Below are 21392 nucleotides of genomic sequence, written 5' to 3'. Positions count from 1 at the left end.
TCAAATTTTTTTAGGTTAGAGTGAGGATTAGTCACTTGGGGGAAAGTTAGGGTTAGGCTGCCAGAAGAGATGGATTGGGTTAGGACCGTTAGGCACTAAGGGGAGGGTTAGGGATAAGCTGGGCACACACTGGAGCGATGTTGTTCGGATTTGGCCAAATCGGAACAACAAATTGTGCATAAGGTGCAGTGTGTATACATGATATACGCACTACAGCGGTCGAATGCTGCACATAAAACATGACAATATTGCATGTGGCACAATGCATATTAATGAAGGACAGAATGAGTGACCATTCCATTGTTCTTTAATCGCTGCAGCGTGTACCGGCAATCATGCTATAAAGGCAAATCACCCTGAACATCGTCCCGATTGCTGGTCGTCTCAGTGTGTACCCGGCATTAGGCTAGGTTTAGGCACAAGGGGGAGGGTTATGGCTTGGCACCAGGGGGAGGGTTAAGATTAAATTACAAAAAACAAATGTGTCAACCATTTGAACCTGTCGACCTTTAAAACCCTACAAAGTTTTTTACATGTCGACCTTCACGTTGTCAATATTTGATACCACTCCCAGCAGATGTGTGTGTTGAACAGGTTGTATAAAAATAGCAGATAACATACATTTCAAGCTATCTATAATAATGCACACAGCAAATAGCATTTCTAGACAGTTGAGATCTTCTATTGGATTGGCACCCTTTGAAACATCAAGCAAGCAAATGGCTTAATATCATAGAGGAGTATGCACAGGTTACTCTTCTGTGATATTAAGCCTTTTGCTTGCTTGATGTTTAAAAGAGTGGCAATCCAATCTCAACTGTCTAGATATGCTACATCTGATTCAGAGATGCATGGTAACACAACAGTTAGCGTACATCTCCGATGTTTGTTTGTCTGCGGAGGACATGTTCTGCACATATGCAGAACGTGCACCCTTAACCGATTGCATTTGGGGGTGGTGACCAGAACTGTTCTTCAAAATGGGTCGGTGGACACAGACTTCCTGGACCCAGCTGTCCATGTCTGTTGGCTAGGCTGAATAACTCAGCTTACCCTGCAACCTGGCAGGCCGACACAGCAGCAACCGTTGTGACCAGGGATCCGAGGCAGCGTCTACAAAACTCAGATCAGAAATGCAATGCAGGAGGTTTCTATTTCCTACAGACACTTCATGCTGCATGGACAGTATTGTACAGCCGCTTCCTTGCAGCTGTGCAGTACCATCCATCTCTAAATCAGGCCCCGGATCTCTGGGTATACAATATGTATTTCTAGCAAGAAGGTGAGAATGCACTGGATCATATTACACATATCTAGCCTCAAACAAAAGGTGTAGATCAGAGAAACTAAGAAAGCAGGACAAGAAAGAGAATAGGATAACAACAACAATCTGGCAGTTATGTAGCAGGCACCCCATAGCACAAAGTGGGGAGAAGCTACATCTATGAAATATTTCACATATAAAATAGCTAAAAAAGCTAATTATTACTATTCCCTATTTACTATACGCTGACACGGGTCTAAAGAGCTTAGAACAGGGAATCAAAGCATAATTCACAGAACACACTGCATATATGAATCTATTATGGCAGAATTATCACTGTGCGGCGCTGCGAATACCTTGTGGCGCCTCATAAATAGAATAATAATAGGGACATATACTACACAGAGCACTGTAGGGCTGGGGTCTACTGCGAAGAGTATAATAAAGGGAAGCTGGAAAGTGTCTAAAAGGTCCACTCACCTTTACTGACTCTCTTTCCATGTATACACAGCTGGTAACCAGGAAGAGACATGGGGGAAACCTGTCAGCCACATAACTTACTTTTATGGGTCTCATTACGTACGCCATTTTTGTGGTGTCGTAACATGACATTCATTGATACTGTGCATTCGAAAAAATGGCTGCCGTGGGAGGATTGACAGTACAGGAGCTGGAGACGTACATTCGTACATATTCTCACTCTTGCATTAAGGATTTTGTGCTCGGGCATTGGATAGTAAGATTGTTGCAATGGAATTACTTGACCGGCAGTTCTATCCGCCAATCAGCTGTCTGCACAGCGCCATCTACAGGCGGAAGGTGGGACTAGACGGAGATCGCATCTACCGGCGCTGGGCGGCAGATGGTAGTGATGGAGCGGGAAGAGGAGTCTGTGGGGTTTCGCAAGGCGAGTAGTGCTGTCACTGTGTTACTTCCTCCCTTGATCCCGGGACGGAGTACACCTTATACTCATACCGTGGTGGGAGGATGCATAGGGATTAATGCATGTAGGTTTATCCTTTCACCTCCCTGAAGGGAGCGTAATATGGTTGCTGTACTTTTTGTGAATACTGTTATATATTCCATTTACTGTAATTACTTTCTTATAACTGGAAGCTGTAACTCTCGGTTCCAGATCATGGAGGGAAATGTGCGTTCTCGTAGACTCATAGGCTAGGTCAGAGCGTGGTGGTGCTTGTAGTCCTCCATCTGATAGGTAACTTGTGGCTCTCCAACTCTGCACTAGGGGGCGCCACGTCCCTGTATTTCAGTGATTGGCAACTTGATACACTTCAAGGGCCATATAATATCATATGCAGCACTCTCAAGGTGCCCACACACATACCGACTTGCTCCCAATCAGCCGATGTACACGATTTCCCCTGAACTCTCCCCAGGCAGTCATGGTCACGATTTGGAGTTAAAAATGTCCAATCTGATTTAAGATCTATCGTGCAGCCAGTGCATTGTATCCCAGATTGGCTAATCTGCCCTACAGCACGGCAGATCTGAAGATGCGATGTACGACGAGCGGGGACGCGCATCGGCATCGTGATAAAGTGTAGAAACTCACGATTTGGCGTCACGATTCGTCGAAATCGGCCAAATTGGATGAAAAGTCGGTATGTGTGGTGGGCACCTTAACCTTCAAAAGGACAGATCATACTTCTAACTAATACATTAAAATAATACATATAATCAATGTGTAATAATATACCTGCAGACATTTAAATGTACAATGCAATGAAATTCAGTGCGACTCCGCAAACATGCACCTTAAAATCCTGCTGCATTGGGTAACCCAATCATCCACCACGGGATGTAGTTATGAGACCGAATAGCCGCCGGTATTTCAATCCCTATCCATCAACCACCACTAACCTCATGTTCCTAATATTCCTTACATTCCTGTAATGAAGTACGCAGTTCTCCAACAGACTTGCTCATAATATATTGTTACCTGGCTCTCTGCATTGGAAGGTGTAACCTATAGCACACAGTAAGGTATTTTTTTGTTTTTGCCTTCACTTACTAAACAAATGACAATCTGGTTGTGTTTTTTTTTTTTTTTTTTACTTTTAACACATTTTACCTGTGAGCCATTTGACATAAAAGCCCCACAGTTGTGTATCCTATACAACAGTGGTTCTCAATGATTTTCCACCTGGTCACCCACTATTTAGCTGGGTCATTAATTATACCATCTGCTTCCATAGACAGAATCCTCAAAACATGACCTGTTAGGAAAACTTGAGCTCAGGTTGAGATTGAGAAGCACTGTTTTAAAGGGATAGATTTTATTTTATTTTGTTTTCTGGACCTTGCATTCCCTATATGTCTAATTATCTCCTGGATGTCCCACTCTGCCATTACAGAAAACCTTTTTGAGTCCCTCCGGTATTAGGTTATTGGAAGTTACCTTAGTTTCTGTGACTTGTAAAGACCCATGGTTGTTCAGTATAGAAAATATTACTTTATACTTGTATAAAGATACAAAGTGATTCTAATGTATGAAGTGATGTATTCCCTGCTAAATCGGAACATGAAATCCAATTGTGAAACAAAGTATGCTGTCGCTGTGTAAATCGATGTTGTTAATAATTACTTGAGCGTTGTGTTCTATCAAATCTTTTCCTATCGTCAAACCCTTTTCCCTTATATTTATAACTGTTAAAAAAGCAACACAGTACAAATTAAGCACTGAACTATATTGTAATTTTATTATTTAAGTTTACACTTCTTGGTTGTCCAAACAAAACGATGGAGGTGATTCAATTCAGCGTGATGCTGAATAGCCCCAAGAAGGAGGTCCTAGAGCTATTCAATTGAAGGCGCTGTTAAGTCAGATTAGAGGATTTCTGCTCACACTCTCCTGAGGTGCAAGCAAAAATCTGACTTAGGTGCCAGCCGCGATGCTGGTTTCCAGCTTAGTGCGGCGCTGACAGCATCGTGTCCGGCACTTAAGTTGGAGAATACTGGTTACCATGGCTAAACACCCAGCTTAAAGCACAGTAACTGGCATTCTCCGACTTGAGTGGTTCTAGTTGGGCTTAACAGCAATATTTTTCACACACTGTAACATGATCAGGGCTTTTATACCTGAAGCTAGTGGTAGGATTCCTTAGGCCAGTAAATGTGCAGAGTTCTAAAGAGTAACTTAAAGAAGGGTCAGATAGAACAGTTCCAAACAGGTTGGTACACAATAAAGCAGAAGTGTCAGAGCAGAGTTCTGGTAAGGGTTACTGAGGTAAATGTGGTCAGCAGGCAGGGTCGGTACACAGTGATTGGATATATCCAGACAGCAGTACAGGCAAGGGTTACTGAGGTAACCGTGGTCAGCAGGCAAGGTGAGCACAGGTGAATCTGATATATCCAGGCAGAAGTACAGGAAAGGGTTAATGAGGTAAACATGTTCAGCTGGCAAGGTCAGTACACAGTGGCATGCAGATCAACCGTCCTGATTTGGAGGGACAGTCCCATTTCTTGGGCACTGTTCCACCTGCAGGGCTGTAGTATCCCGTGGGGGGTGTCTCTCTCTCTAGACTAGGCAAGCTTCCAGAGTGACAAGAAAACGGTGTGGTGTAGACACACCCCTATGCCCTTTTTTGTGCACACATAGATAGTCTTTACTACAGCTTCTAAGTTGTGAGGTGTGCAGTGGTCAGGTATATCCAGGCAGAAGTACAGGCAAGAGTAATCCTAAGGAGAACAGGAACTAGGATCTTGGGTCAGGACGCAGGAAACTTCTGGATCAGAACACATGATAGACTTGCAATAATAATCAAGCACAGATCGCTGGGCAGTTCCTCCTTAAATAGGGGGAATTGATGATTATCATTCCCGCTAGGCTGTTTTAGCGGGGTGCTGCGCCCTGACCTCCTTCCGGAGGGCAAAAAGAGCCCTGCCCTCACCGCGCAGCGCCCCGCTAAGACAGCCTGTGGGTGCTGTCTTCACCCGCGGGTCGCAGTGTCCCGCGGGTGGGGAAATGTGCGGTGACCCGGTCACCGCCAGTGAATAGACGCTGGGTGCTTGCGTCCGGCATCTATTCTACCTGTCAGCAGACCTTGGGGGCTGTCCGGCATGTCCGTAAGTGCCGGGTATGCCCCCAAGAGTGATGAAAAGAAGATGCATCTTATAGACATGCCCCCTTTTCAATGCCCTCGCCCCGTTTTCGGGGGACACGGAAGTGCCCTCTAGCTCTGGCTATGGAATGTATTCCTTTTTGGAATAAGGCTGTAACGTAACAAAATGTGGAAAAAGTGAAGCGTTGTGAATACTTTCCGGATTAACTGTAAATAACCATTTAAAGCCACTTTCACTCAACTGCACAGTAAACCGATATTTTTTTTTATTTTTTTTTTGTGTTATGGCCTCTACTATAATTCCCTTTGCCTGTACGATGGTATGAATATCTGAGTATTAGTGAGAGAGTGAACAGCCCAGGTACTCGCTATGTTCTCAGAAATACAATATGACATCATCAAGCTGCCAGGCTACAGCACATTGGCTCTGAGTGATCACATGAGGTTACTGCTTCAGGATACACCATTTTATAGCAGATTCTTCATAATAGTAGTGTGTTAATAAATTTACATTGCAATTAGGATTTTATTCAGGCTGTGCAATCAACATGACATTTTTCCAAACTACTTGTCCTTTTATCCTGTAAGATTTTTTACTATATTTTGCAAAGCTGTTTTTATTTAAAACAGGCTGATAAAGGTATATTTTATTTTGATTACAGGAACTAATCTCTAAATTGCTGCATATGCACCTGGGAGAAGACAAAGCCAAAGGTAAGTGGTTCGGTACAACCACACAGGGCCAGTGGCTGTATAAACATTTGACCTATATAGCACAGGTTATGTTGTGGTTCTTCTTGGACAGTAAGGGAATAGTGATGGATATATAACAAATTATATAGATTAACAATTGCCTATTCCAGGTGTAACATCTCAGGAAAGCCTGGTACATTGTGAGCCTATGACTGAGCAGTTGTTCAGTATTTCTCAGCCAAAATGGCCGTGCATCATTTCATACCACAAAACAACATATCAGTTTTACTATGCAACAGAAATTCCTGGTGCCAGATACTTTGACACTAAGGGCCATATTCAATTGCCGGCGAAAAGTCAGTTGCCAGACTTTTCGCCGTCATCGCAGGTTTTCAGAGCGGAAAAGTATTGCGATCGTTCCCCCGTATCCCCGTATTCAATTCCAAATAGTTGAAAACGGGACCCGTCGAAAACAAAATGAGCGAAAAGTGCTGTCATTTTTGGGCAAATCATCCTGACACCCCCCAAAAGATGCTGTGACATGGGGGTTCACTATGGGTACCCCCGAATAGCCCTGCTGCAGGTATTTGGGGTGTTTAAATTGTCTCAATAGCTGTTTTTTTGTGTACTGTATATGAATAAGTGGTGAAGAATAGCATTTATCAAGTTTTTTGGGGGGAAAGTAAGTATTCCCAACAAATTTGGGGTACTTGAAAATGGGTGCAAGCATATTTGAAAGTGGGTAATGTGAACTTTTAAAAAACCACCTGCAAACTATAAAACACCTGGCGCATAGTTGGGAACCCCCTGAGTCTATTTCTCTAGTAGTTTGTCCCCCAGCTTTGGTGTTTTTTTTTGCCCCCAAAATGAAAGTACTATTTTGGGGTGTTCTGTGGAACTTTTTAACATTTTTTTTGACAGTTTACCTTTTGGGGGACAGTCCATGGGGTGCTGGGTGGTTTCTGGAAGTTTGGACCCCAAAACCCCAATTTTGCACTTTTATTCGACACCTATTTATTGGTGATACTTTATCGCTGGGTTCGAACCACTGACTTTCCGCACCGGCGCAAAGTCAGAAGAATTGAATACGGGGATAAATTCAGATTGGCGAAATGAGAATCGCTGATAACGGATTTTCGACGGCAATTGAATATGGCCCTTAGGGGTATATTTACTAAAGTGCAGGTTTTTAGAAGTGGAGATGTTGCCCGCAGCAACCAATCAGATTCTAATTAACATTTATCTAACACCTTCTAGAAGATAATAGCTAGAATCTGATTGGTTGCTATGGGTAACATCTCCACTTCTAAAAACCTGCACTTTAGTAAATATACTGCTGAGTGCAATGGAGCAGCCTAACCTGAAAGAGTTATAAAGTTACAATCCTCTAAAGATAACAAAAATGAATATTGAAGCACAGTTGGCGCTTAATTACTCCAAAATAACACATTAATACTCTAAAAATAAAATATTGCAAATTTATTACATTCAAACAAGTAATAAATCATCCGGGAGTGGAGTATAAAAATTCAGCAATCAACATGCGCTTAAAAAAATGTGATTCATAAAACCCGACTTTATAATGAATAAAATTCCAGCATATAAATTCTCAACTTGATAAAGATGCCAAAGTCCCGATATGCACAATTCTGTTAGTGTCGCAGTAGCTGTCACCTTGTTACAGAGTTCCTTCATAGAAGCGATTGTTGATTCTGCTAGAGGCTGTGAGAACTCTCAGATATTGCTGTCAGTCTTTACACAGCCAGGTAGTAAAGGCAATCCAGCAATGATACGGTGTCCACATCAGTGCATCCACAAGTAAAGAAATCATCTGCTAGTGCCTGTGGTGTTCAACAAAGAAATAGGAATATGAGCATGGTTTCGCCGCAATATGAATGGTATATGTCTGTGGTGTCTTGGTAACGCTGCTGTTTCAATGACCCACTGGGACCAGTAGTGCCGTATAAGTAGAGCGGCCAGGGGCGCCGAGAGTGGGGGGAGCGGATACAAACTGCCCGGGCTTGCTGGAGGGGCCCGGCGGGAGCCCAGGTCTGGCACCGCTCTCCCCCCCCCCCCCCCCCATCCCCCCCTTCCCCCTCTTACATCACACAGCAGCCCAGCACACGCTGCTGTGTGCTGGGCTGCCGTGGAGACTGCTCGCGACTGCTAAGAAGCAGCCACAGCATTCTCCTACAGTATGCCTGTGGGGGAGCGATCAAGCTGATCGCGCCCTCCACTGGTTATGTGCCGGGCTGAGGGGGCTCACTGCGCCCCCCCCTCGCCAGCGTGCAGCCCCGCTACGCAGCGCTGCAAAACTTTTTTTTTTTTTTTTACCTAAGGGGGTGTGGCCACACACCCTTTTTTTATTATTTACCGGTGCCCGGCACGGCCGTGGAGACTTGCAGGCTGTAGTAATGGCTTTCAGCAGCAGGAGAATAGTGAAGTTTGCTGAAAGGAATCTTCATTTGTAAGCTGCAGTAGCTGGAATTTAACAGAGGCTCCAAGTGCCAATGCTTGTCACAGCAGTGCCCCACAGCTGGTATACGGGGCAGACAGTGGGTGCTGGGTCTCAGTAAGTGCAGTGGCGGATCAATCTGTATCCTTCAACATGTTTCGCCGCATCCAAAGCAGCTTTGTCAAGAAGCTTTACTAGCAAGAAATTGCAAATGATGGAAGAATAAAGTAATGTTTCTAGAGGTGACTGCTGGCTACATGTAGTTGAGCTCTACAAGGGTGATTAACAGTAATACACATCCTCCGCCAATTCTCGGAGAGCAGGTTTTGATGTGGCATTCATGCCTTCTCTTTATGGGCTTGTATAATACATATGTTCCTCTATGCCAGGGGTCAGGGAACTTTTTTACCTTTTACTCCAAAATATATTTAGATACGCCGACATTACCCCCTTGATTTGAAAGGAAGGAAATCGTATAGTATTGCCCCCATATAATGCCCCTGTAGTTATGCCCCTGTAGTGCCGCTTGTACAAAAAACACTTGCCTTAATCCCCTGCATCCGCCGCCGTCCTGTCCGCCCGGCTGCTCCTCGGAACTATGGGAGAGACGTCATGGTGCGCATGGAGAGAGCCGGAAGTTGGTGTTCAGAAGAGAACTCCAGCCTCCGGCTAACACGTCGCTGCAGGGAAGGAGCTGGGCGCCTGCTGGTAATAACATCTCAGCGGGCGTCCGGCTTAGAGCCTCCCTGCGGCACAGCCGGGCATGCATATGAATCATTCTATATTATGGAATGATTCATATGCATGCCTGGCTGTCCGTCCATTACCCCCAGGAATTTCATATTTACCCCATGTAGGGTAATTTTTACCCCTGTTCCCTGACCACTGCTCTATGCAATATGTCTGTCAGTCTCTTGGTACACATTGGTACTATCGCAGCATTTGCTAAAGAGTAACACTATAGAAAATATTGATGCATAGAAGGTGTACATTCTCGGTCACGGTATGCAATTTGGTGAACAGTATATCCAAATATGAAGAGCTCTCAATCACTTGAAGTATAATAACTTTCAAGCTAGTTGTGTGACCTTGCTAGAAAATATTCTTTTGTTTATGGATACTGATTCTCTTTTCAGTGCTACCTGGAAAAACGGAAGAGGCAGGTGCATAATAGCTACTTTAAAGACAATCCTATATGACAGGGGTGGAAAACCTTTTTTTCTGCGAGGGCAATTTTGATATACATAACATTATTCGTGGGCCTGGTGCAGGCCGCCCCCTCTGTGTGACATCACATGGAGGCGGGACCACAATCGCCGGTGATTACAGCAATGCCCAGAGCATCCTGAGGATGCTCCGGGGAGCTGCAAGGGCAGCGGTGTGACCGTCTGAAGCGTCCTAAGATAGGCGTCTGATGCATAGATTCTGGCTGAAGGGTGCTATTCTAGGCACTCTGCTAGCCAGATGAGGCTAGCAGAAAAACGTCAGAGGACCAGACCAACGATTCTGCGGGCCTTATACGGCCCCAGGCCTGAGGTTCCCCATCCCTGCTATATGACATGGAACTTTCCCTAGAATTATAGATAAGTTCCAGTAAGATGACTATTTCCTTTTTTTGAAAGCCCAAAACCTAAGCTCTAAATACCCCAATAACAAGGGATGACTGAATCGCTTTATGTCCCTAACTACAGACAAACATGTAATAAACAGCTGTCAGACCTTGCTTAAGTAGAGCAGGGTTTTAGCCTTTCCTCTCCCTGGAGATACAAGGTTCACCTGATCCTCTTATAGAATCTAAAACTCGGCACATAAAAAGCCAATGAAAAGCAGGCAAGGTGATGACATCACTGTGTTCTGCACACCGGCCATTTTGGAAAGGACAAATGTGTTTTTCCCTTGCTGATCTGCTGAAATCCACGAGTCATCTGTGAAACTGACAGGACTAACTACACTGTTATATTAGTAAATACACTTGTTATATAACATTAACTTTCCTAACATACCAATATAGAAATTATTTTTTTTTGTATTTGCTCTATTTTGTTTATTGCTTATACAACAGTCCATTCTCAAACCCTGTTTAAATATTTTCTCTTCCAGACACTCCCGTCCCACTGATATTTATCTGCCTCCTTTCCTCTGCCCCTTTGCTGCTTATGCCCTACAGGGGCTATTAAATCCTTTATTTTTATGTTCAAAGCTTTAGAGCAGAACTTGAAATAATTTTTCAAAATCACCAGCGAGTCTCTGCATATATTCCATGTTTGAAGTAGGAAGCTCCAAAAATATCCACCTCGAAATAAACTGTAATAAAATATTCCTGAATTATGAATGCAGCTCATTATTTAATTATGCAACGAATTATACTGTAAGTTGATTTATTTTTCAGGTTTCAGTTAGGTCTTCTTATAGAAACCATAACATTGTGGCAGGATAGGAAAAGGAGAGTTATGGTAAAACTTTCCCTTGTTAACTCTTTTTTTGAAGTTCATAGGGTCCACAGGGAGACAATGGGGTGTAGGTGAGACTTGGAGGACCAGACACCAACAGCAAAGCTTTTCAATCCCAGGATGCTCTGGTCCTTCGCCCTATGGCTCCACCCACAGCCTGAGGGCAACTCAGTTTTGTTAACAAGCCCAAGGCAGGATAGGAGAGAAGGAAGACTAGTACACTGAAGAATCACATTCTCACACAGAGAAGGAAACAAGTGCCCAAGAGAAGAAACCCATAGAAGCCAGGTGCGTCAGAGCGGGTGCCCTATGGACTTCGAAGAAAGCGTTAACAAGGGTAATTTTTTTTTTTTTAACCATAACTCTCCTTTTCTTCTTCAGGGTCCACAGGGCGACAATGGGGATGTCCCAAATTATTTTTTCAAGGGCGGGGACGCTCCTGAGCGGAGAGGAGAACCCAACGCCTGAAGGAAGCATCCTGAGAGGCAAATGTATCAAAGGCATAGAACCTAAGAGAGGTGTGGACAGAAGACCTTGCATAGTTGTTCAGCAGAGGCGCCACGCTGGGCTGCCCACGAGGGGCCCACAGAGAGAGTAGAATGAGCAGATACTGTAGCTGGCACAGGAAGGCCAGTCTGCATGTAAGCCTGTGCGATTGTCATGCAAATCCATCTGGCCAGAGTCTGTTAGCTGGCCATCCCTTCTTATGGAATCCATATAAGATGAAGAGAGAGTCTGATTTCCTGATGGAACTAGTGCGGTCCACGTAGATTTGTAGAACACGGACCACATCCAAAGAGACCTCATCTGCCGAGAGGTCTGGTGATTGAAAGGCCGGTACCACAATTTCCTCATTACTGTGGAAACGAGAAACCAATTTGGGAGCAAGCCCGGGCGCATTCTAAGAACAGCCCTGTCCTGACTAAAGATTAAAAAGGGGGAGCGACATGCAAGCGCCCCTAAATCCGACACCCTACGGGCAGATGCTATAGCCAGAGTCTTCACAGTCAGCCACTTGACAACCACTGATTCCAAGGGTTCAAATGGAGGTTCCTGAAGTGCGTGGAGAACCACTGACAAATCCCATGGAGCCACAGGAGGGACAAAGGGAGGTTGTATATGTAGGGCACCCTGCAGGAAGATTTGAACATCTGGTAGAGGAGCAATTCTGCGCTGGAACCAGATGGACAGAGAAGACGTGCACTTTTAGAGATACTAGGCAGAGTCCAAGATCCAATCCAGCCTGAAGAAAGAAAAGTATTCTAGAAACCTTAAAAACTTGAGGGTCATAGTTTCTAGGGACAGACCACTGGAAATATGTATGCCATACCTGGTGATAAATCCTGGAAGAGGCTGGTTTTACGAGCTCTAATCATGGTCTGGACCACCGAGCTAGAAAATCCCTTAGACCTTAGGAGGGATGTCTCAAGAGCCAAGCCGTTAAAGATATGCGGGCCAGGTCCTGAGACAACAGGTCTGGTCGAAGTTGAAGAGGAACGTCTATGGAGAGACTTTGAAGGTTGGAGTACCAATGGGAAAAGCCGGAGCTACCAACAGAACTGTGCCCCCTTGCTGTTTGAATTTGAAAGAACTCGAGGAAGAAGGGATATTGGAGAGAAGAGGTACGCCAACTGGAAGGTCCACCTCACAGATAATGCGTCCACAAAGGCCGCTTTGGGGTCCTTTGTCCTGGCTCCATACACTGGAAGTTTATGGTTGTGTCTTGAGACCATGAGATCCAAATCTGATAGAGACCATTTTTCCACCAGAAGCTGAAAGACTTCTGGATGTAGAGACCAGTCCTGCATGCACGTCGTGACTGCTGAGGAAATACTTTTCCCAATTGAGAATTCCTGGGATGAACACTGGAGATGGCGTTTGGTCTATGTGAGAATGTGGGAAACTTCTGCCATTGCTGTCCGATTTCGAGTGCCTCCTTGGTGATTGAGGTAGGCCACTGCGGTGGCGTTGTTGTCTGACTGTAATCGCTTCAGCAAGGATAGGGCATGTCTGTGGGAGACCACTTATTCTGTTACCCAGGCGTCTGATGCAAGAACTGGGCGAAATGAAGAAGTCGGCTTCCCACCCTTTAGCCCACCAGGGAGAGGCCCGCCCCATCAGGCTGAAGGCTTGTCCTCAGATTTGGTAGGTGGACGTCTAGTAGCCCAGGTCTGTTTGGTCCTAGGTTTGGAAGCCTTAGTTGATGCCTTGAATAGGATTGACTTTTAGCTTTTCCTTGTGGATGAAAGGACCGAAAGGCTGATGTCCGAGGCTTCGCAATATATGCAGAGGGCAGGAACGCCGTCTTGGAAGCTGCCAAGGTAGTCACAATTTTGACCAATTCTGGGCCAAACAGGATATCTCCTGAATAAAGCAAAGATTCCCAAGCTTTTTAGAGTCCGCCTCTGCCTTCCATGAGTGGAGCCCAACAATATGGCAGGCTACTACAGAAGTGGCAGATTCCACAGAGGCTAGGAGAGCCGTATCCATAGTTGCTTCACCCAAATAAGAGGCTGCTTCTCTAATGTGAGATATGTAGGACAGCTGTTCCCTTGTAGTATCAGAGGGAAATCTCCTCTTCTAGGGCCTCTGCCCAAATCTCAATGGCCTTAGCTACCCAGGTCGTAGCCCTAGCAGGACAAGTAATAGCTCCCGTAAGAGAGTATATAGATTTTAGACAAGTTTCCATCCTTCTATCCCTAGTTTCCTTCTAGGAGGTTGCAGTATGGCTAGGAAAGGTAGCATTTTGAACAGACTTGTCATGTGTGAATCCACTGCTGGGGGAATTTCCCATTTAGTGCAATCAGTAGCGGGAAGAGGGTAAAAGGAACTTAAACGCTTATGCTGAGTACTGGCCGATCAATTGATCGGCCAATATAACGTGCCCCCGTCGGCCAGTGTGTACAGACGATATGTCTGTGAACAACGTCGTTCAGACATATCGCACTGGCTGTGCTGCACAGCCAATGAACAGATATGTCTGCAGACATATCTGTCCATCGGTAAGTGTGTACGGCGATCAGCCGTTCACCTGTACACAGCGGTGCCGAGAGGGGGGGAGCCGTGAGTGGGTACTAATTACCCGGGTCCGGCACTCCTCCTCATCCCTCTTAGGTCACAGCAGCCCAGCACACGCTGCTGTGTGCTCGGCTGCACTGGCAGACTGTCCGAGGCTGCTAAAGCAGCAGCCGGAGAGTATCCTATGCCAAAGGGGGTGGAGCGATCACGCTGATTGCGCCCCCCATTGTGATTGCGCCCCCCATAGGCTGAGGGGCACACAGTGCCCCCCACCCCAGCGCCGCAAGTGTTTTTTCTCCCCTCTTTTTCCGGATGGGGCGTGGCCACGAGGTCCGCTATTAGGCCATGCCCTTTACCCGCCCCCAGGCTGGCCTGACCCGCTGCAGCATGCAGATGATGGTTGTTCAGTGTGTATGAACGACCATCATCTGCAGATATATCTACAGATCACTCGATCTACAGATATATCGCTATAGTGTGTACCCACCTTTAGGCAGCTGAAATCTTTTAACTGGGCATATTCCATGCCTCACTCATATGATCAGAGTGAGAACATTCTGGTAAAATTACCTTTTTGTCATTTAAAGGATGGCTGTTTTGCCTTAGGAGCTTATGTTTCAGTAAATTTGTATTGCCTGCACACATTGTTTACATTTATTTCTGTTGCTAAAGCATGGATATACTGTGATCAGGTTTATAGGGAACATAGATTGTAAGCGCCACTGGGGCAGGGACTGATGTGAATGGCCAAATATTCTCTGCAAAGCGCTGTGGAAAATGTGTGCGCTGCATTAATTGATAAAGGTACCTTTCCCTTCCCACGCAAAAGTTCATGTGGGCTATTGTACAGTATTCTGTATGATCTGGTTTCTAAACTTTTCAGCTTGTTTACAACCCCTGATCTGTTTATCTTGCTTTGTCAATTTGACAAATTCTTTTATATAAATGAAATCTATTTTGGGATGATTTTCATACATGTATAAGAATATGCTTAAGTACATTTTTGTGTGTAATGTATGATGTATACTAATCCAAGGCTTTTTTTTTTTTTTTCAGTCAATGCGGATGCTATACTACTTCTAGCAGAGCTGTTAAAGGTATTTGTTCATGGTAAGAAAGCACAGAAGCCATTGTTTAATGAGCAGGTGGGAATTCAAAGGCTCTCTTGAGTAGGGCCCTTGTCCCTCGTGTTTTTTCTCACTTAAACCATCATCTCCTTCCCGCTGCCAGCAACAATCATTTGAGTTTGGTCGCCCCGCTGCTTATTTGGATATTATGATTGCTGCTGCAGCAATGTTTATATACCTTGTTCATGTTCTGCAATGTTTTGTACTGTTATACCCCTTTCAGACATACTGAGATTCCTGGGATTTTGGCTTGCCTCGGCCAAAATTCCCGGGTCTCATGTCTGTGTGAAAGGTACCTACCTGGGAACACGTTCCCGGGTAGCCGCCCCTGCAATCGACCAGGGTATTTCCCGGGACTAGTGTGAATGGTGCAACCTGGGGATTTTACTCCCGGGCTGCACCAGGCAGTTTCTGATTGGCCCTGGCTCTGACTGAGCCACCGGGGAGGCGGCACCAGTGGCGGTAACAGCACCCGCACCCCTTCCCATACTCAGCGCTGGCAGTAATGAGAGCAGTGGCCTCCCTTTAATTACCGGTGGTAGCAGCGCCGCCTGTAACAGCGCCCGCACCTCCGCCCTTCCCATACTCAGTGCCGGCAGCACTGAGAGCAGCGCCCCTCTGTCCATGTAATTACCAGCGGTAGCAGCGCCGCTGGTAACAGTGCCCGCACCTCCCCCCCTTTCCATACTCAACGCCGGCAGCACTGAGAGCAGCGCCCCCCCTGTCCTTATAATTGCCGGTAGTAGTTATAGGGCCGCTGGTAACAGTGCCCCCGCACCACCCCCCTTCCCATACTCAGCGCCGGCAGCACTGAGAGCAGCGCCCCCCCCTGTCCTTATAATTACCGGCAGTAGTTATAGGGCCGCTGGTAGCAGTGCCCCCGCACCACCCCCCCTTCCCATACTCAGCGCCGGCAGCACTGAGAGTAGCACCCCCCTGTCCCTATAATTACCACCGGTAGCAGCGCCGCCGGTAACAGCGCCCACACCTCCCCCTCTTCCCATACTCAGCGCCGGTAGCACTGAGATCAGCGGCTCCTCTGTCCTCAGCCCCAGCGGGGGAACTTTCCGGCTGTCACCAGGCAGAAGTGGAGGGAGAGATTACAGCCTCCCCGTATTCTCACTGCTGCATGGAGCTGCGCTGGGAAACTACAGGTACAGTGTCCCTCTGCCACATTCCCCACCTGTCCCTCTGCCACATTCCCCACCTGTCCCTCTGCCACATTCCCCACCTGTCCCCCTGCCACATTCCCCACCTGTCCCCCTGCCACATTCCCCACCTGTCCCCCTGCCACATTCCCCACCTGTCCCCCTGCCACATTCCCCACCTGTCCCCCTGCCACATTCCCCACCTGTCCCTCTGTCACTGTCTAGACCAAATACCCGGAATTTTTCACAGGAGAAATTCCCGGGTTCTATGTCTGAAAGGGGTATAAGTCACTTTTCTTGTTCTGTCCATACTATCTCTGTGTACGTACTCTGTAAGTCGCTGCAGACCCCTTGTGGTGCCATATAAATAAAGGATAATAAAATGTACCATTATCAATTGGTTAGATAAATATTGTGGTCTTCATCCATATTTATTAGACTTTTATGACTTAGACAGGTTTCAGTGCCAGGGCCGACAATATTGTTCTAGGTGTTAGGAATATAAGAAATATATATTGAAAAAATTATTTTTAAATATACATACACACGGTATATTGGATCTTGTTCTGGTTTACACCTACTATCTTTTTATGAATGCCACAAAAAGATAATTTGCATGTAAATATATGAGGAATTATTTGTCCAACCACGAACAATTGTAGCTATAGTTTAGAGTTATGGGAAACAGTGAGTTTTAAAATCAAAGTGATCTACATTTAGGAGCACATCAGTCCCAATATGTGTTTACATCTTATAAAATATATTTTTTTATCCTTGTTATATGGCGCCATAAGGGATCCGCAGCGCCTTACAAAGCACATAAATAATGAACGAAACAAGAAAAAAGTGACTAAAGCTGGGTATACACATGAAGCTGTATGTGCAGACCGACTGATCTGCAAATGATGGTTGTTTATACACACTGAACAGTCATCACTGCCATCTGGTCGGAGGGGTCCGCACTCCCCTCCCCGGCTGCCTATGCAGCAAGTGAACAGGCAGTCGTCTGACCGCCCGTATACACAGCACGACGTGCAGTTATACCTGCCACCAGCTGCGCTGCACAGCCGATGCCATATGTCTGTAAACGAAGTCTCCATTAAAGGAAGTATGGCGTAGAATGATGGTATAAGTAAGAGAAGGACAAGCACATGAGGGAAGAGGGCCTTGCTCGTGAGAGCTTACATTCTAGTGGGTGAGGGTGAGAGCTGGATGGCTTTGATTAATAAGTGGGTCTTGAGACTTAACTGCAGATTGTGATGTAGTTGAAATTATTTTTTTTTTACTTTTCCTTTGATTAGGGGGGTAAATTGACTAAAGGTTTGTTTTTAATCTATTTAAAATTGATCAACATCAATGTTGTGTTTCTGGGGCTAAATCACACATTTGCTAAGACAAATTTTTATTTTATTTTTTTTGTTTTAGTAAATGTGTGATTTAGCCCTAGAATCACAACAATTTCAAATCGACCTTTAGTAAATATACTTCTAAGAATCTTTGACAATATCTCATAAGTCCTTGGCATGTGAACATTGTTTGTAGTGTCATACAACAGATCTGCAGATCCATCATGCATATATTGTGCATTTTTTTTTTTAAGTGACATTTAATGTTACGTATTTGTGTATATAAGTTCAGTTTTACTTTCATATCATAGTAGTCTTTTTTTATTTAATCAATAGACAAAGTGCTGTTTAGATTAGTGTGTATTATATTAGAGCTAACTGCATAGTTGTTGTGTAATTTCAATAGGCATAATATACATTTTCCAGAAGAGGGCAGCAAAGTCCCACAATACTGTACTGTGAGGCTGCACACCAACTATGTCCATGGTATGGAAAGGGGGCACTACCTCATAAAAAGGAGAGAACCACAAGGAACTACCATTGAACCATTTTTTTTCAGGTCAAGGTCAACATCCTCTCTAGCATCCTGTATGGCAGGGTATTCAACATGCAGCTCTCCACCTCCTGTACAATTACAAATCCAGCATGCCCTAGCACAGTCTTGCTATTAGGGCATGCTGGGATGTGTAGTTCTGCAGCAGCTGGAGGGCTGCATGTTGAATACTCTTTGCTGTATGGTATCAGCATTTATTCTGTATTACTATACTGTGAATCAGTGCTATTTTCTCTTTTCGAAAGAACACTGTACATGCAGGTGCCAGGGGCTAAAAAACCATACACAAGATAACGGAGTCATATTATTGTATGGTGCAGGCAGCCAGTAGGCCACAAGATGAATCTGGCATAGAAACTTTATAGACATAGTCCAATACAGTACTTTAGTAGATAGAAATAAAAAATTATAATTTTAAAGGGATGCTTTCTACAGTTAATTTATATAGAAAGTAATAGTAAGGTATCAAGGCCCTTTTATCTGGTGCAATATCATATAAATGTATCACATGTACTTTAATGTATTCTGTGTTTTATGGTTACCACCCTCTATCGGAGAGATGTCCTAAGTGAAGGAATAATTGGACACAGCTGTAGCTTGTTTATTTCTGTGCAGAGGCAGCAGCCCGAGCAGCACGCCAGGCACAGTCTGAGGATGTGCCTGTGGTTGACATAGAACATGTGGAGAAGATACTTCCTCAGCTGGTAAGACATTGCAGACTCATGGCTATATGTGTTAGGAGAGGTACAAAACACTTCTCATTCATTCACCTCTCATTCCAGCTGCTGGACTTCTAGATGAAAACCTGGAGGAATATTTTGCCTCTCGTCCAAATGCATTGATCAGCTATACCGATTGCCACTTCTGTATACAAGATAAAGTATGGACGATGATGGAGTTGTCTTTCTCTACATTGCCCTAAGACTTGGGAATATTTGCTAAGCAAATGTCCATGCATGGACCTCTTTGAGGCTTTTTAATTTTATTAAGGTTTCAACGATGGACCTTTTAATAAATGATGTAAAAATAAGCTGGATGCCACAAAACTTACAAACTCATTTTGAGAAGCTGTTAGCCAAGAGCGAATGTCTAGTCATAAGCTTTCCCAGCACTTCCCCAACACCACCCTAGAACTAGTAATAAACACACCATTACCATGTCTGTGCCTTTTCCATCTGCTCATCTCCACTGCTACCAAAACCAACAGCTCTGAGAAGTGCAGGTCACCCATTTTACTGCCTTATTGACACTAAGCCCAGGGAGTGTTTCCTAATCAGTAACTCTTACCCTGCCAAACACCTGTACCTAATTGTCCTGGGAGAAGGAATGTGACAGTATCTAATAGAAGCAACAATCATTCAGTGGCAGCTTTGTATTCATTGTGCTGATGTGTCTTCCACTCATTAATAAATGGTTGTTTACAGACAAAGATTTCTGAATATATATTTTATAGAACACTTTCAAGCAAGAGTAAAAATAAACTATTTATAAATAGAGTAATCAATTAGCTTAAGCTATATGTTACCTATATTGTGATCATTAAACACGCCAAGGATTTCACAAAGTATTATCATATACTTGCCCTCCTGCACCATTTGGACAATATGATAATGTTTGCCCCCCACACACACACACACTTGGTAATTAATCAATAAAGTACTGCCTAAATATCATTATCCTCAGCAGATTATTCTAAATCGCATCTTTCTAAAAAAAAAAAAAAAAAATACATAGTTGTGTAAGTAATATACGAATGTATCACTAAACATATATAGTACAATGGAAATAAAACCTATGCACAGATTCTGTTTTGTCCTTAAAAAAAGAAAAAAAAAAGTTAGCATTTTATTAGCTTGACCAATATTCATGAGATTGCAACCTATACAATATACATATGATTGTTCTCATTTATTTATACAGCACTTTTATGGAGAGCGTTTAATCACTCACATTAGTTCTTGCCCCAGTGGAGCTTTAAAGGCGTATATCCACTACACGAGAAAAATGAACTATTATTTATTATCCTTTATATGGCGTCACAAGTATTCTGCAGCACCTTACATAGTACATAAAACAAGTAAATTAACAAGAAACAAGTAACTTACAGTGCAGGACACGATTTATATACATTGCTGCAATAGCGATTAAAGCGCTCAAAATAAGCAGCAGAGAGTTGGCAGTCACATGGTAGGTGCCCTTATGGGGAGTAAGGTGTAGAAGAATATGTAAAGAGAAGCACACGAGGGAAAAGGTCCCTGCTCGTGAGAGCTTACATTCTAAAGGGGAGGGGCAGACAGACAGGTGTGACACAGAAGGGGAAGATAGGGAGGAAAGCGCATGAAGAGGGTCTTGAGAGCCTGTTTGAAGATTTGTGGAGAATCGGAGAGGGAGAGCATTCCAAAGGTAGGGAGCAGCACAGGCAAAATCTTGGATGCGGTAGGAAGTAATCAGTTGGCAAGAGAGGCGGCATGCATTTGTTGAGCGAAGTGAGCAGGCGGGAGTGTGAAGGGAGAGAAGGTCCGAAATGTATGTGGGAGAGGATTTGGTGAGGGCTTTATAGGCGAGTGTAAGAACCTTGAATTGGCCTCTGAAGGGGAAGGGAGGGGAAGCAGATGTAGAACGTCTGGAGAGGAAGATGAGCCGAGCAGCAGCATTGAGAACCGATTGTAGTGGAGAGAGGTGAGAGACTGGGAGGCCAGCTAGGAGAAGGTTACAGTAGTCCAATCTGGAGATGACCAGCAAGTGGATGAGTGTTTTAGTGGCGTCCTGGGTGAGGAAGGGTCTAATACTGGAGATATTTTTTAGGTGTAAACGGCAGGACTGCGAGAGGTGCTGAATGTGTGGTTTAAAGGAGAGGGCGGAGTCTAGGATAACTCCAAGACTGCACTTTGGGGCTAGAGGAGATAGTTGTGCCATCAATAGATAATGAAATTGTGGGAAGTGATGTAGTGGAAGAGGGTGGAAAGATGATCAGCTCAGTCCTAGACATGTTAAGTTTAAGAAAGCGCTGGGATATCCATAGAGAGATGGGTGAGGAGCGAGGGGTAGAGCTCAGGAGTGGAAAGGTAAATTTGAGTTTCATCAGCATAAAGATGATATTGGAGGTCAAAAGAATTTGAGCTCACCTAAAGAGGACGTATATAGGGAGAAACTGAGAGGTCCAAGAATAGAACCTTGGGGAACTCCTACTGTTAGTGGACATGGGGGAGAAGTGGAGTCATGAGAGGAGACAGAGAAGGAACGATCAGAGAGGTAG

At 44.6% G+C, this 21392-nt stretch overlaps 2 protein-coding genes across 4 annotated transcripts in view; one reads left to right on the top strand and one right to left on the bottom strand.

Annotated features, from left to right (window-relative positions):
- LRRC45 (leucine rich repeat containing 45) overlaps nt 1-1790 on the bottom strand; it is a 52046-nt gene extending 50256 nt beyond the window's left edge. Inside the window, exon 1 of one of the 2 annotated variants that reach the window (XM_088473325.1) lies at nt 1745-1790. The gene's annotated coding sequence lies outside the window, so the exon portion shown is untranslated. Of the gene's footprint in view, nt 1-1620; nt 1709-1744 lie in introns of those variants that run through there. The other variant, XM_088473326.1, reaches the window with a different exon arrangement.
- A 277-nt stretch (nt 1791-2067) lies between these two features.
- On the top strand, nt 2068-19565 carry CENPX (centromere protein X). Of its 2 annotated transcripts, none has more exons than XM_088474828.1 (5): nt 2068-2171; nt 6009-6060; nt 15019-15072; nt 18752-18840; nt 18919-19565. In XM_088474828.1, the coding sequence occupies exons 1-5, from the start codon at nt 2127-2129 to the stop codon at nt 18931-18933; spliced, it is 255 nt and encodes an 84-aa protein (XP_088330954.1). In that variant the 5' UTR covers nt 2068-2126; the 3' UTR covers nt 18934-19565. The 2 variants fall into 2 exon arrangements, with proteins under 2 accessions (XP_088330954.1, XP_088330962.1); XM_088474836.1 differs by lacking the exon at nt 2068-2171 and adding an exon at nt 2178-2271.
- The last annotated feature ends 1827 nt before the right edge of the window (nt 19566-21392 follow it).

This window comes from Taudactylus pleione, unplaced genomic scaffold (genome assembly GCF_031769625.1).
Source record: "Taudactylus pleione unplaced genomic scaffold, aTauple2 ptg000016l, whole genome shotgun sequence".
Lineage (NCBI taxonomy): Eukaryota > Metazoa > Chordata > Amphibia > Anura > Myobatrachidae > Taudactylus > Taudactylus pleione.
This window is presented reverse-complemented; position numbering and strand designations above follow the sequence as displayed.